Source organism: Chelmon rostratus, chromosome 6 (assembly GCF_017976325.1).
Source record: "Chelmon rostratus isolate fCheRos1 chromosome 6, fCheRos1.pri, whole genome shotgun sequence".
NCBI classification, from domain to species: Eukaryota; Metazoa; Chordata; class Actinopteri; order Chaetodontiformes; family Chaetodontidae; genus Chelmon; species Chelmon rostratus.
This window is the reverse complement of record NC_055663.1, coordinates 8228333-8243014: the sequence shown is the minus strand read 5'-3', so window position 1 is coordinate 8243014 and position 14682 is coordinate 8228333. Positions and strand designations below refer to the sequence as shown.

The 14682-nt window shown below is 42.1% G+C and overlaps 2 protein-coding genes across 2 annotated transcripts in view; one reads left to right on the top strand and one right to left on the bottom strand.

Annotated features, from left to right (window-relative positions):
- zfpm1 (zinc finger protein, FOG family member 1) overlaps positions 1-734 on the bottom strand; it is a 103414-nt gene extending 102680 nt beyond the window's left edge. The window contains exon 1 of the mRNA XM_041939704.1: positions 228-734. Within this exon, the coding sequence (XP_041795638.1) occupies positions 228-267 (40 nt within the window). The 5' untranslated portion in view covers positions 268-734. The remainder of the gene's footprint in view (positions 1-227) is intronic.
- Positions 735-7123: 6389 nt separating this feature from the next.
- On the top strand, positions 7124-14530 carry ces3 (carboxylesterase 3). Its single transcript, XM_041939486.1, has 13 exons — positions 7124-7190; positions 8430-8631; positions 8745-8883; positions 9720-9853; positions 10010-10163; positions 10395-10499; positions 10918-11019; positions 11202-11342; positions 11533-11613; positions 12369-12510; positions 12648-12794; positions 13031-13103; positions 14316-14530. Exons 1-13 carry the CDS (start codon positions 7124-7126, stop codon positions 14494-14496), a joined length of 1668 nt encoding a protein of 555 aa, XP_041795420.1. The 3' UTR covers positions 14497-14530.
- Positions 14531-14682: the final 152 nt, after the last annotated feature.

The following is a 14682-nucleotide window of genomic DNA, read 5'->3' as shown; positions in this document are numbered from 1 at the left end:
CCAATAAACGGTGTCATAAAACTACTGACGGGACAGCCGGGCAGGTTACGGTTGGGTTTCGTACTACTTATTAACTTTATGGTGAACGCTCAGTTCAACAGGAGCGCCGCACAAAACATGCGGCTGCTGCACGGAGCGCGCGCGGCTCGCCACGCACCGCCAGGCGACTGCTCACAACACTTCAAAGAAAGAAAAAAGATAACATTAAGAAATGATTTCTTCCTTACGTTTTATCTGCCGGGGTTTGCTCTGCTTTCTCCGGGACATGGTCGCTCTCCCCTGTGACTAGGAGCCCGCTCGGACGGACTGATAGAGGGTCTGGTTCTTCTGTTTTTCTGCTTCTTCTCTCTTTCCCCCCACCGTTTTATTGCTGCGACGCGGCGCTCCGATCAGCGACCGGAGAAATCCGCATGACCCGCCTGCACTTTGATATCTTCTGCCACGACAGCTAACGAATTGCTACCTGTAGCTGAGTCCGTTCACTTGTCACTGCCCTCCTTCTCGTCTTCCCAAGCGTGCCGTCACCTCACCTTTCTCTCGGTTTTCCTGCTAACGATATTCCTTCGCTGGGCGCGCCTCCGCCACAACCGCTAGCGCGTCTGTCAGCGACCACAGTTACCTGTCCTCAGGAATATTAACGCCGATGAATAATAACAGCTGCTTGGAGGTCAGCTGAGTGACTGCTATTGTTTTCTGTCAAGTTTCCTCTCGCCGGTCCGCCCCCTTCTCCGCTTGCAGCGTCTCTGAGCCGGGGAGCCACTTTCAATGGAGCTCGAGCGCTACAGTGAACTCCGCTTACTACCGAGGAGAAAACGTGCCTCCGGAACGCCCCTTACGTCTGACATCAGACGCCGCACTCGTCTCCGATTGGCTCACACGTATCCCGTATAAAACAAGCATTTTCTTTTAAATCTGTCAAAATAAAATCATAAAAACAATAAAATATGTATTATGCTTCTAATTTCAACTGCATGATTGCTCAATAACTTCAAATACATAAAAAGATAGATGAGATAGATAACATAAATATATTCAGTATCATACAGGTACTACCAAATTTTCATTGGCAAATTGAGTAGTCAATGAACTATTATATTTCAGTTTTTTGTCAGCACCTTGTATTTACAGTTTTCAGTTTGTAGGTATGTTGTGGCAAACCTTTCAGTGTTCTACATAGCATAGTCTTCTAATGGGAGGCTAAGGAACTTAGGCACGAAACTCTCAAAAGATTTCCTGAGCAGCGTGTCATCCCAATGAACTTCATATCATATATTTTTCTAAATTTGAATTTATCAAGTGTGTAACGCACGGCATTGTTGAGTGCTTTCATTGTCCTTTACTTTGATCGTTGGTTAAATGTAATACGGGCACAAGATTAGCCAGGATTTCCTTTTGTGCTGATGACGGACTGCTTTGGTTTCCTGCATGGATGACTCAGATTGAAGTTATCGCTTTACAAAGGCACCTACAAAGTACAATAGCAGTATCAGACTATGATATATATTTAGAGTTTAGGACACTTAATGTGTATAGATTACATTTTGCTGAACTTCACTCCACAGTCAGTACACGACACTACATCAACAAGACACTATGAACAATAAGTGAGAGGAAAATCAAGTACTGAGTGTTCCCACTGTTTTATCTGAGGTTCTGTCATAATACAGATTAAACTTTTTAATATCTTTATTTCTATATTGTGACAAGCTAATGCATTCATTGATTAAAGGCATATTTAGGATTTAGGAATAAGTTTTTACAACTCATTTCCAAAAGTCATAAGATGAGATCGGTTTATATACCCTCATCACAAAACAGATAAAACAATACACTGCTGAACATCTTAAATTTCCACCAAGTCAGTGAATTTATATTCCAGTCACTGGTTCATGCCACAAAGTTTCATTTCATCAAGGGATTTGAACAAGGGAACCCAGTGTGACACGCTTGTTTTTCGAAATTTGCTGAACATGGAGAGGCGCTGGAGCTGGCTTCCTACCAGCTAAACTCACTGGTGCCACCTAGTGGCCATCTTTTAATTATGAGAATACATCAGAAAGAGCTTAGAGTGTTCAGAGCTGGAAAACACATCACTTGCTTTCTGCTCTGTTCTCTTTATACACAGTGTAGTAGCATGAAGACTTGCCATACAGGCAGGTTTGGGATCACAATTCCTAGACTGGGAGGACATTAATCTTTTGAATCCCACAGGATTTAGTCAATGATGATAGCAACTATCCTCCCTTACATATATAGAGGGAACCACAGCCTAATGTGTTGTTCCACTGCAGAAAAGCATTACTGTGCCTTGTCAAAGAGTCTCCAAGTGTGTGCAACTGTACTAGAATGAGGACATTGTCTGGTGATATGTTACACAGTTAACACCGTGAATGTAGCGCAGAACTTCTCTGTCCAACAATGGATATTTTGGAGATTTGTTTGGTTTACTGGAAATTTGGGTCATTAATCCAAATCCCAGACTTTTTCTTTCCTTTTTTCTATTTTCTTTTATTTATTTATTTATTTATTTTAACCATGACATCATTTCAGTTCATTCATTTGGAAATCTTGGTCATTTTTATCTTGACAATTTTCAGCCTCAGACTGACATGAACCCAGAAGCAAGACAGGTGAGTAAAATCATGTAAAATAATACTCATGTGTTATAATATTGAAATTTGCAGAAAAATCTCAAACCTCTGTATAACGAGGCACCTGTTAGTCCTCAAGCACTTTGTATTCTAACTTAGCCCTAAAGCTGAGAATCTGATGTCCATCCGTTATTTCTATAGTTTACACTTAAACAGAGATTTTCAGTAATTTGTCCGTCAACCCCAGAGGGTTATAAGTAGGCATGGGTCAAAAACAGGCTAAGAATCCAAGGTCCAAAGATCAGGCAAAGGTACAAACAGGTAGGTCAGGAGTAGACTCTGCTTAACAGGCTTAAGTCAGGGTATGTGGAGAATAGAACGGGTGCACATGGAATGGGGGAAGCAGAGGCCGCCACCCAATGGGTTCAAGACCTTGGAGATGGAAAATGTGCCCATAAACTGAGCTGCCAGCTTCTTGGATTCAAGCCTCTTGTTTTTCATGTGGAAAGAAAGGGAGCTGGTAACCCCAGGAGCACCGGAAGAGGAAGAGACCAGTGGTAGAACTGGCAAGAGTGTTGTAAGCATTTTCAATCCAGAGAGGCTGTTTGGACAAGGAGGAGGGATTAAGGGGGGATATGCAGTTCAGAGCCATCTCAATTTCCTGATTCATGCACTCAGACTGGCCATAGAGCTAGGGGTGGAAGCTCGCAGACAGATTGACAGTGGCTCCCAGGATGCTGTAACTTGCACAGTGCATTTAATGCTAAACTGACTCTCTCATTCCATCTCCACACTCCAGAAATGGTGTGGGATTGTCCAGACAAGAGGAGCTAAGCATGAAGCAGGTCAATTGTTCGGTTCACCAGCACCCTCTGTGCTACAGGTGAGCCTTTCCTGTTCTCCAGAACAAGCTTGGTCCAGCCCAGCTGCTTTGATTCTGGAGTGAAGTCAGTTGATGACTCTGCTGGTGCAGTGGACCTCAACTTTGGTCGTGAGTCCCTCCAACATGTACATCACAGGTTGCTTCTCCCATTCAGTGGTGCCCCAATCTCCAGCTCTCCCTGTGAGCAGGGCAGGCCACCCAGGATCTTCCTGACTGCAAGGAGGAGGGCTGGCGCTCGAAGATGAGGGAGCACTGAGTGAGGAAGGGCCAATAGGTACTGAGAACTCTAGAGTACCACCCTGGGGGAGGAAGCTGGGGGTGGCTGGTCATCACTTCTTCAGTTCTGATTGACTGGTGGGAAGTCAAGAGGTGAAATACCTGAGCCTTTTCACCAGCCAGTCAGAACTGAAGAAGTCTCTTGGGTGAGAGGCGAAATATCTTCTAGAAGCTCAAGCAAGTCCAGTTGCCTTTGGAAGCCCTCAGAAAAAAAACACCAATTTCCAGGGCCTAGCTTTCTGAATGAGAGCATACTTGAATGTATTACTCAGAAATGTAGTAGGATTGAAAAACCATTAGTTACACCTGTGTCACTTCTGTGACAAGTCAAAATTTCTGCTGTGAAAAGGTTTGTTGATATCCATTGTACAGTTTACCCAGATGCCCCTTCAACAAACCACTGTTATGCAACATGTTTAAATAAGCTTCCTATTAAACAGAATGCCTATGGTGGGAATCCACCTAGTAGCAGAAGGCTGCAAGCTCCAGCAGGTTGAATATTTACATCAACATGGCTTTGCTGCTCCCTCCTCAAGTTCGCAGAGCTCACCATGTTTGTTCGGCCTGATGGAGCACCTTGTTTATCTACTGATTATAGAAAGGTAAACAGTGTTGCCAAACCTGACCTCTGGGGTGGAAGATTGAATTGACATGCTGGCATCTGTTCACTGTTTCATCAAATTAGAGTTGCCTAAAGTCTCCTGTCAAGTGCCTTTGAAACATCTAGAGCTTCTGACATCTGTTTGTAGCCTCAGTCAGTCTCTTGTACAATGTGATGGCATTTGAGTAATGTGCAGCTTGTCAGGTGCTGTTGGTAGACAATGACATGGAAGTGCACCTGGATGATATCAGTACTTAACATGTGCGGTTACTTGCTGTATTGTTCCACTGCTTGCTGAGGACCATTTCCAATCTGAATCTTGCTAAACGTGCGTTCAGTAAATAAGGCATTCCCTGCCTTGGCTAGCACTGTAGAGTAATCATAACCGTGTTTTCCACTGTTGCATGAAATCATGATCTTGTTTCTTTTGTCATACCTTTGTTGCTATTAGGTTTCTGGCAAATTTAGAAAGTTGGGCAATGTTTACACTTTGCCATAAAAGGGTATGATCCAGCTCAGGTTTCTTGCATCTTGCAACATACATTATGTGTAGACAGGCTAGAAATATCACAAAGTCATATATTTTCAGATCTGTTTTGGGCCACTTTTAGAAAATCCTACCTATCAGTGTGGATTTTCATTTAATCATAGAGTTTTCAGGTCATCCCAGTTCTGTTTTGAGTTTTGCACCTTTTCCTATGCTGGTGTCTTCCAAGCAAGGACAGTTGTTGCTGTTCCCAACCAGCGAAGAGAAAAGGGCTTACTGTTGTGCCAAAAGGCCTCTGCAGCTGCTCTGGCCAGCCTTCTTTCCATACTCTGAACCAGCTCAGTTTATTATCTACTATCATCTCTTATCTCCTTTGTGTGCATTGCAGATATAGATTTGATTGTACTTGTTGGCTAGGCTTAGTTAAATCTGAAGTTTACACATGTATGTTGTCTGTGGATTGTTTTAAATGTGAAGAAAATCACTTTAAACAGGAATTACTTTAAACAGCAGCTGCAGAAATGTCATGTAGACAATGTCAATGTAGACAAAAATTCTGATCTTGATCACTTGCGCAGTGAAAACAAACTTTTGCAAGCAACTCCAAATGCAAACATCTATTCCTATTTACTTAGCTCTCCAGTGTAGCTCCCAATGTTTCCTGCCCCAAAGCCTTAAGTGGATGCCAGTGGCAGAGGAGCTTGAGCAGTGCCCCCGCAAGGTGTTGAAATATGCAGAGTATAATAATTGAAAGTCTTAGATATCATGATGTTGTTCTCGAAGGCATCTCTCCATTTCCCACATCACTGACAAACATTTGCTTGTTGTCCCACAAGCACGATAATCCAAGCCGTGTGCCTATCTCTCTCTCTCTGTCTCTCTCACTCTCGCTCTCTTTCTTGTCCCCTTTTCTCTTTATTTTCTCCCCCTTGTCTTACTTAGTCTCACTGTGCTGGACCATTGGCTGTCCTGTGCCCTCTGGATCTGGACTTCAACCTGCAGGAGATTCGGCTTCACCTCTTGTCTCTCCTTTGTGTGAATAGTTGTCTGTCTCATCTCGTGTCTGTGTGGACGGTGTGCTTGAGTGCTGGTTTGTCTCTCCTTTTTCCAGAACGGCGCATGGATGAGATCCCATCTGTTTGGCGGCACCTGGAAGTTGCTTGAGGTCCTCCTGGATCATATTCTTCATGTTTACATGTTCAATTCCATTTAATTACCACAACCAATAAAGAACTGGCCAGTTTCTCAAAGACTGGAAATAGTGCCTATGTTGGGACCTATTTTCAAGAGCACATCCACATTTGGTACTCTGTTGCGTGTTTACAGTAGGTGTCAGTCAGTCGGTGTAGCAGTGTGCCTCAAGTGTTTTTAATATTTTTGGACAATGGAGCTTTATGGTTCAGAGGAATAAGATATATGAGGCTTTGGATACATACGCAGACACACACACACGCACGCACACACACACACACACACACATGCATAATACTTAGGATGATGAGTTCATAATAGGTTTGGGTATTTTTACGAGATTTGTTTACAGTAAGAAAGATATGAAGTCCTGCCAGCCTTATCCTTAAAATCCAGTGATATATTGTTTATGCATGTATAATTAATTTGCAACAACATAACACAGAGTTCTTTCAAAGGAACATAACATATTTGATGCTATCTACACTTTAGAGGGGAAGGACAACCCATCCACTTACTTCAACAGTGCTTAATATTTTCTTCTTGTCTCATTGCTTTTCTTTTCTTTTCTTTTCAGGGACAGACAAAGTCCTAGAAGAATGTCATCCAGCTGTCAAAATATTTGCAGCCACCTCTTAGCTATTCAGCATCACAGAACGGCATGAGTCAGCAATGTAAGCGGAGTTAGAAATCTCTACTAACAACCAACAGTTGGATTTTTGCTGAAAACTTACCCTGATTAAATTAAATCTTACTCAGCCCCTCTCAGAAATAAGAGAACATTGTGTGTTCAGTCTAAGTATGCAAACTATTATATAAATGATGGTCTGCAGCATTGAGCTGTAGTGGTCAAAGAGCAGTGTTTTGAAATTTTTGACTCAGCGGTCAGAGTTCTGCTCGTGGTGCACTGAAGGTTAAATCAATGGAGATTATACTACTTATGCTGGGTGTTGTGTTGTGTGTGTGTGTGTGTGTGTGTGTGCGTGCGTGTGTGTGTAGGAGGGGTGGTACTACAGGGCCAGGACAGGGGGCTGAGGGCTATTTCTCCGAAAGTGCATGCGATTCTCTCTGTCTTTTCTTCGAGCCCAGTCAGGATGAGGACAGCGGTGTACATATTTTATCTCCTTCCTGCTCTGACAGCAATAGCAAGGGCAACACCAGGTAAGAAAAGATTTTATTTTACCTCAAGTTAGGGCAGGATGTTTTGATGCAACGATGACAGAGTCATAGGTTCATTGTAGAGTTTTCTTAGTAGCCCAAGTAACGTCAGAAACAATCAAACAAAAATAAATTAGGCAAGAGGAAACATGACCATATTGACATCTGACCTAAAGAAACCCTGTTCATGTTGTCAGCTTTTCAGCTGCTGCCAAAAACAACCTTGCTGTAGCTTGGCCACTGTACTTTTGTTTTTTTCTTTAAGGAATTCAGAAAGAGTTTCATGAACCAATAAGTGGGTTGAAGACATTTAACCAACCAATAATCCCTGGATTGACATTATAGTTTTGTTTTGAGTTTAAACAATTCTAAAAATGCATTTGTTAACCTACTTTACATTACTGTTAAGGCGCTCATGGCTTAGTGCTAAGGTGCAGGAAAGAGAAAAACCATATACAATGGAGAAGAAGGCAGCACTATTAGCTCCAATGCATGCATTTAATGAGAAAGCCAAGTTTGGTCTTTCATCAAATTAAATATTTGATGTAAGGGAATCTCCTAGCTACAGTATGACCCACTTCGACTATATACTAACAGTATGCAGTATCCATGTTTTTTTTGTTTTTTGTTTTTTTTGCCATTTAGTCTACAAGAAATGAATGCACCATACCACTTACTACTAATAGGGAATGATGCCAGACTGCCATTGACACATATCGATCAAAGAGTGACTTTGGAAGGACACTACCAATTAAACTTTGCATCTAGACAGGAAAATGTGTTTTTTAATGTACAGTATTTACAGCATGTATCAAGCATTGCACACTTTATTTTGTAACATTTCCAGTGTGAACACACTCAAAAGAACCACAGTGTTTCTAAAGACGTCACATAAAGCACCTCTGTACTTTCTGTTTCGCAAGTCCACATGGGAAGGTCCAAATGCACGGGAACCTCCACAAATACAACATGTTGTGCACACCTATGGCATAATGCTAATATCAGGATCACACATCCTGTTAAAGCTCTCAGGCAATAAGGCTTTTCCATTCACTGTAACTGTACAAGAGACAACTTGTAGAGACTTGAAATTTGACTCATTAGTCAATCAGTTATCAACAACATGTCTGAATCCACATATTCAAGTCATGTTATTGTTGAATAGCAATACATACATTTCTTGTAACCATGCAAAAACACTGTTGTGGTCCTTAAACACACAACACTCACTTGTTTCTTCAGCAGGGAGTGCTGACCTTTTGGTCTCTCTGAAACATGGCAGAATCAGAGGGGAATACGTGACAGTGAAAGGCACGGAGAGGAGGGTGAAGCAATACCTGGGAATCCCTTTTGCCCGTCCCCCTGTGGGGCCTCTCCGCTTTGCAGCTCCCCAGGATGCAGAGCCATGGGAGGGGGAGAGAGACAGCACACACCAGCCTCCCATGTAAGACTGAGCGACCTCTCATTCACCAAAGGGCACAGACCTTGCCAAGATCAGAGTTTTTTTTCTCTCCGGATGACACACACTTGTTCTTTGTCTCTCTCTTTCGATCTCAGGTGCATCCAGGATCCAGAAATAGTTGTGAATGTTTCCAGGACCATGTCAGTGCAGTACACCCCACCGGAGCTTTCAGAGGACTGCCTGTACCTGAACGTATACAGTCCGGCTGAGGCAGCAAAAGGGGACAATCTGCCGGTGGGTTGAGGAGACAGCGTGTATTTAGTGGAGTGGACAAATGCAGTGATGTTGTTGTACTGGACTGAGTTCTAATGTAAGGTGTTATATTATTCTGTCCACCCCCTGTCTTAGTACAGAGCTGTTCATTGTGTAATGTCAAATGTGTCGGCTGCTCATTAACTTTGATCAAATAGAGCTTCAGTGCGTGTTTGATTTTACCATTTAAATGTCTTCATGGCAACACAATTGATAGATGGTATTGGTATCGCCCTGGTTAGATATTGGTATCACCTTGGTTAACTTGCTGATGTAAACATGTGAAGCTGCCTCTGTGTACTGGTCCATGAACATATATTGATGACTCACTCTGCTCACTACTTTATATTATTTTATTCTGGTCTCAGTGATCAAAACAGTTTTCAGTGCTTACATACCAACCAACACTTCACATACTTTCAGTGCTTTCTCGTCAACTGACAGTTCAACTGCTTTCATCTCTTATTTTTTTACTGACAGTTCTATTGCTTTAACCTTTTGCTATTCAACTGAGAGTGGATCTATTACACTTCAACTGCCATGTCAATTGCTTCAGGGCCATATATTTCAATTGCTTACAGTGCTTACGCTTCAACTATTTTCAGTGCTCATTTCATGCTCAATCCACAGTGGTGATCATGCAATCACATAGAGCTTACAGTGTTTGATGGACTCATGTGAAGTGACTTTAAACAGAAATATTTATCTGAGTTTATAGTGTGCCAGTGTAATCTTTTTTGTAATGCATCACAGTGTGAGTGTACTGTGTGGAGAGGTCAGCTGTGAACAGCAGGCTCCTGTGTTGCGCTGTGTTTCAGGTAATGGTGTGGATCCATGGAGGAGGTCTGACAGTGGGTGCGGCTTCTCAGTATGACGGCGCTCCATTAGCTGCTTATGAAAACATAGTGATGGTTATTATCCAGTATCGTCTGGGCATTCTGGGATTCCTGAGGTAAGGACTCATGTTGCTCATCGCATTGCTGTCACAGCTTTCAAATAAGGAAATAGGTTATCCACAGTATCACAGAGACCATTTTTCCAGGTATGTCTCAGTGAAATGATTCTCTGAGAATCGAAAACAAGTGTCTTGACTTGTCCTGTTCCAAAGCACTGGAGACGAACACGCTCAGGGCAACTGGGGATTCTTGGATCAGCTGGCGGCTCTGAGATGGGTGCAGGAAAATATTGAAGCCTTTGGTGGCGATCCACAAACCGTCACAGTCGCTGGAGAGTCTGCAGGAGGCATCAGTGCATCCATACTGGTAATAAAAACTTATAAGTGGAAGAACATGCTAAGCACCATGTAAACCCAACCAGCATATGTTGACAGTGAAATGACAGGAACCCCAATCATACATTTACACATTCTTAACATGATTAATTGACCCAAATGTGAGAACGTAATTATAATGCATGTTTTAGTTCATCTTTCATTTATTATTTATCATATTCATTTGTCATCTGATTGCATATCTATCTTTTCTTATGAACAGACTCTGTCTCCACTGGCGAAGGGACTGTTTCATAGGGCAATTTTTCAAAGTGGAGTAGCAACACTTGGGACCTACACTACAAACCGTCCTTTGAGCTATGCCAAGGTACTGTAACATGGAAGCTGACTTAGCATGGATTTAGAAAAAGAGCTAAGAGCTATCACACATGCTTGTTATGAACATGTATTTGTAGTTGTACTAGTACTTAAACCTTTTAGTAATTTTTTTTTGTCCAGTTGGGGAATTCAGACAAAAACACAAAACTGACATATTATCATCTCTTAAAATCGTTGTGGCAAACCTGTCAGGAAACAGTTGCCTATTTACGCATCCAGCAGACACAAATCAGCATCAGATCCAATTTAATTTTGGGGTTTTGAAAGCTTGAAATTTCCGAACTTTCTCCTCCTGATTGACGACACAATTATCAAACCCCATTAAATGCAAGATGTGCGATGGATGGATTTTCACTTTTACTATAGAACTACTATGTTATATTCATTCATCTTTTCCTTATACCTAGATTGTTGCCAACCTTACTGGATGTGACCACAGTAGCACAGAGGAACTGGTCCAATGTATGAGGGGAAAGAGTAAAGATGAGCTGGTTGATGCGACTAAAAAGGTACATGGTCCTTTGAAGCGATACAAGAAGAGATTAAGAATTTCAAGCCTGACTTTAGCCACTAGATGGCAGCCTGTGAACACTCTTGGCTGGTAAACGGCCATTGCAACTTTAGTTTCACTTCATCCTCTTGACCAGAATTGCATTGATGTCCAATAACTGTGGGCTGTGTCATGTGTTAGATGAGAGTTTACCTGGGAGGCGTGGTGGACGGCGTCTTTCTGACTGACACAGCGGAGGAGATTCTCAAGAGGAAAGAAGTGCTGAAGGTCCCAGTGATGATGGGAATAACCAACCATGAGTTTGGATGGATCCTGCCTCAGGTCACACAGTTCTCCATGCCTTTATTCCAAATATATGATATACTTAACGCAGCCTCTGCGGCAATTCCATTATTGATTTTATGTGTGCGTGTCACTCAGTCTTCACTCTTTTCTGACAGGACCTGAGGTGGTTTTCTTTATCTTTAAGGATTCACACTAACTTTGAAGCACTGTCTCATGTTGATCACAGAGCTTTGTCCCTCCTGGCTGGGAGCACGGTATGAACAGAGAGTCTGTCCTGGCAATGGTGAACCTGTTCAATCCTGCAGGGGTGAGCTCCATGACAACTGCTGCTGCTTGTTGATGATAGTGAAAATGATTGAGAGGCTATAGAAAGTCATTTATGATTCTAATTCTAATTCTAAATTTTACACTTTGCATTTCAGTTTTTTAGTATTATTACAATGATACAGGCCTATGCCACTAACAGTATGCATTCAAAACCTGATGATCAATCAATAACAATAACTTAATACAGTTTTGAATACTTCATTTGTCCTCATTGGGCAATTTGAGACAAGTGACTTTGCGAACACAAATACACACAAGCAAAACAGTAAAACAGTTCAAAAATACAAAATATGATGACTTAAGAAACAAGTTGAAGAACATACAGTTTTACAGTGAGATTTCAGGACAGAGATACTGAAAAACAGCCTTCTAGTGTTAAACTCTGCACATGCATCATGCTGTACATTAAGCTCAAACATCCAAGTGGAGTAACAATAAACAACACACAGTTTTGAGTGCAGGGAGTTTTTAAAGAAGTCACAAAAGCCATATTCAGTCATTGATCGTCACAAAAAAATTTAAAAAAAGAATGGTAAAACATTCAGCATTCCACAGTCTTCTCCAGAGCATGCTAATGCGAATGTGTCTTTTTCCCATTTGTAGTTCACACCATATGAATAGCTGGAAGACTGTCCATATGCTTTTAGTTTTGATTCATTTAAATCTAACAGGCCACAAATTCTTTAAGTATGACAATTCTACCTCACGACGGTCCAACCTTCCTCCCTGTTCCAGGTATCGTCTGCCAACAGCCTCATCGCAGATGAATACCTGAAAGATGCCAAAACCCCCGAGGAGATCAGGGACGGATTCACTGAAGTCATGGGAGACCTGCTCATGACGCTGCCCGTTGTCAAGGTGGCCGGATACCACTCAGGTCAGAGGGGGCAAGGGCGTCACGACAGCACTGTGAACTAGTGGAAACACATGTGAATTGCCTGTGTCATGTATGTCGTGTAACTGCTCTTCTTTTTCTTTGAGCCTCTCATCTTTTCCCCCCTCCCCTGTACTTAGATGTGGGCGTTCCAGTTTACATGTATGAGTTCGTACACCGTGCTGAGATACACAAGCACAGACCCAGCTTTGTGAAGGCAGACCATGCAGATGATGTTGGCTTCATGTTCGGTGGCTGTTTCTGGAACGGACAGACACAGATCATAGGTGGGTTGTATGTTGTAATATGCTGCCCATAAAATTTATTAGATGGGCTCTCCTGCTTCTGTCTTTTCTCACTGCGTACTTGTGAGGGCTAAGGGATTATGAATTGCATATCCAGCAAACTCTAGGACTTGGTGGAATATATTAAGGGGTGAATGGGTGGGAGACTGTATGGCTACAACACAAAAACACTGGAGTCCCTTCAGATCATAGTTAAAAACTCTCTCTCCCCTCCTCAGGCAACATTACCAAGGAGGATGAAAGCCTTTGTAGGACCATGATGGCATATTGGGCCAATTTTGCCCGTACAGGGTGAGTAACCACTGAGAAAAGCAGTATTTAACAGCAACTTTATGGTTTTGTTCATTCTCATCATTTTAATCATTAGGATTTTCAAATGAATTCCAATGTTGCTCTTTGTCTACTGGATGTGATAACAGGCAACTTTCTGCTGACATGTTCATCCTAGCAATTTCATAAGGTACTGCATCAGTGCTGTATTTCCAGCTTGTTCTGCTGCCCCCAAGTGGCCAAAATAGTCAATGACTGCAACTTTAAGTGAGACTGGTTAGAGAAACTGTTTCACTGAGAGTTGATACTTACCTAACCTTACCGTAGGTCAGGCTTTGAAAACATGATACCGTGATATAGCAGAGCCAGATCAGTGTGGAAATAGCATGCAAAGCAGAAAAATATTCATAGGATAGTCGAATTGAAGAGTAAAAGAAAATTTGATACATTTAGGAAAAAATGCTCTGCGCTGAGTCAAAGGTGTGAAATTTATGTGTGCTAAGACTCATCCAGGTCACAATAATCCAAGGAGGGTCATATCAGGCAACTGGACTTGGTTGTAGAATCTTGAAAATGTTTCACCTCTCATCCAAGAGGCTTCTTCAGTTCTTACTGTCTGGTGCGGAGTCTCAGGTATTTAACCTCAGCAGGGTCGTTATCACAGTCATTGGTAGCAGAAACCACGTGATTCATTAGTGCTCCTGGCAGTTGTTGGAGTTGTTGGACTCATCTGAGGCCAAGTGTTAACATTTACACTCTGGACTGGTCAGTTAGAACTGAAGTAGCTCCTTGGATGTGAAAAGAAAATTTTGTGTCTTAAACCAGGTCCAGTTGCCCTACATTCAACCCTTCTTGGTGTGAAATATCTGCTTTCCACCATGTGCACAAGGTTGAATTTGCAAGCATGCAGCGGCAAATAAATGAACATATCTATAGGAACATATGGAGTACTGAGAAATAGGAAAGCAAATCAAATTGATGGAAACATTTTCTTATCAATTTAGATATCAAATGGAAATAGATAATGTTGAAATTAATTTCTAGTAAACAGGAGGTCCAAAAATAGCATTCTATTCCAGGGAGTAAGGCAAATAAAAATACATAAAGGTGTACAGACATTCACTCTAAAGGCTGATCATATGAAATCTGTAGCAAACATAATTTGTAGATGGTTTTCTTTGCTGCATCATCTGCTCTAACATCTGTAGCTGGCATGTTTGAATATCTCTTCAGCTCTCCCAGCAGTCCAGGTCTGGTCAGCTGGCCTCAGTATGACAGGCAAAAGCAGGAGTACATGGAGCTGGGCCTGACGCAGACGGTGAGACAGAAACTGAGGGAGGACAGGGTCCATTTCGCCACCGTCACCCTCCCTCAGAAGCTCAAACAGTTAGCGGCAGCCAAGACTGGAAACTGATCTCTGCAAGCTGTCATATAGGTTGTATTGGTCCCAAGTTTAAGAGTGTTTTGTCCTGGACCCCTTTAACTCAGTTTTGGAATGGATTTACTGTGCTTCTTTTCCAACGTTTAATTTTATGTGTCTTTTTTTGACATGCACTTTGTATCATAGCTGTGATTAAAGGAAATCCTTTCATTGCAAAGA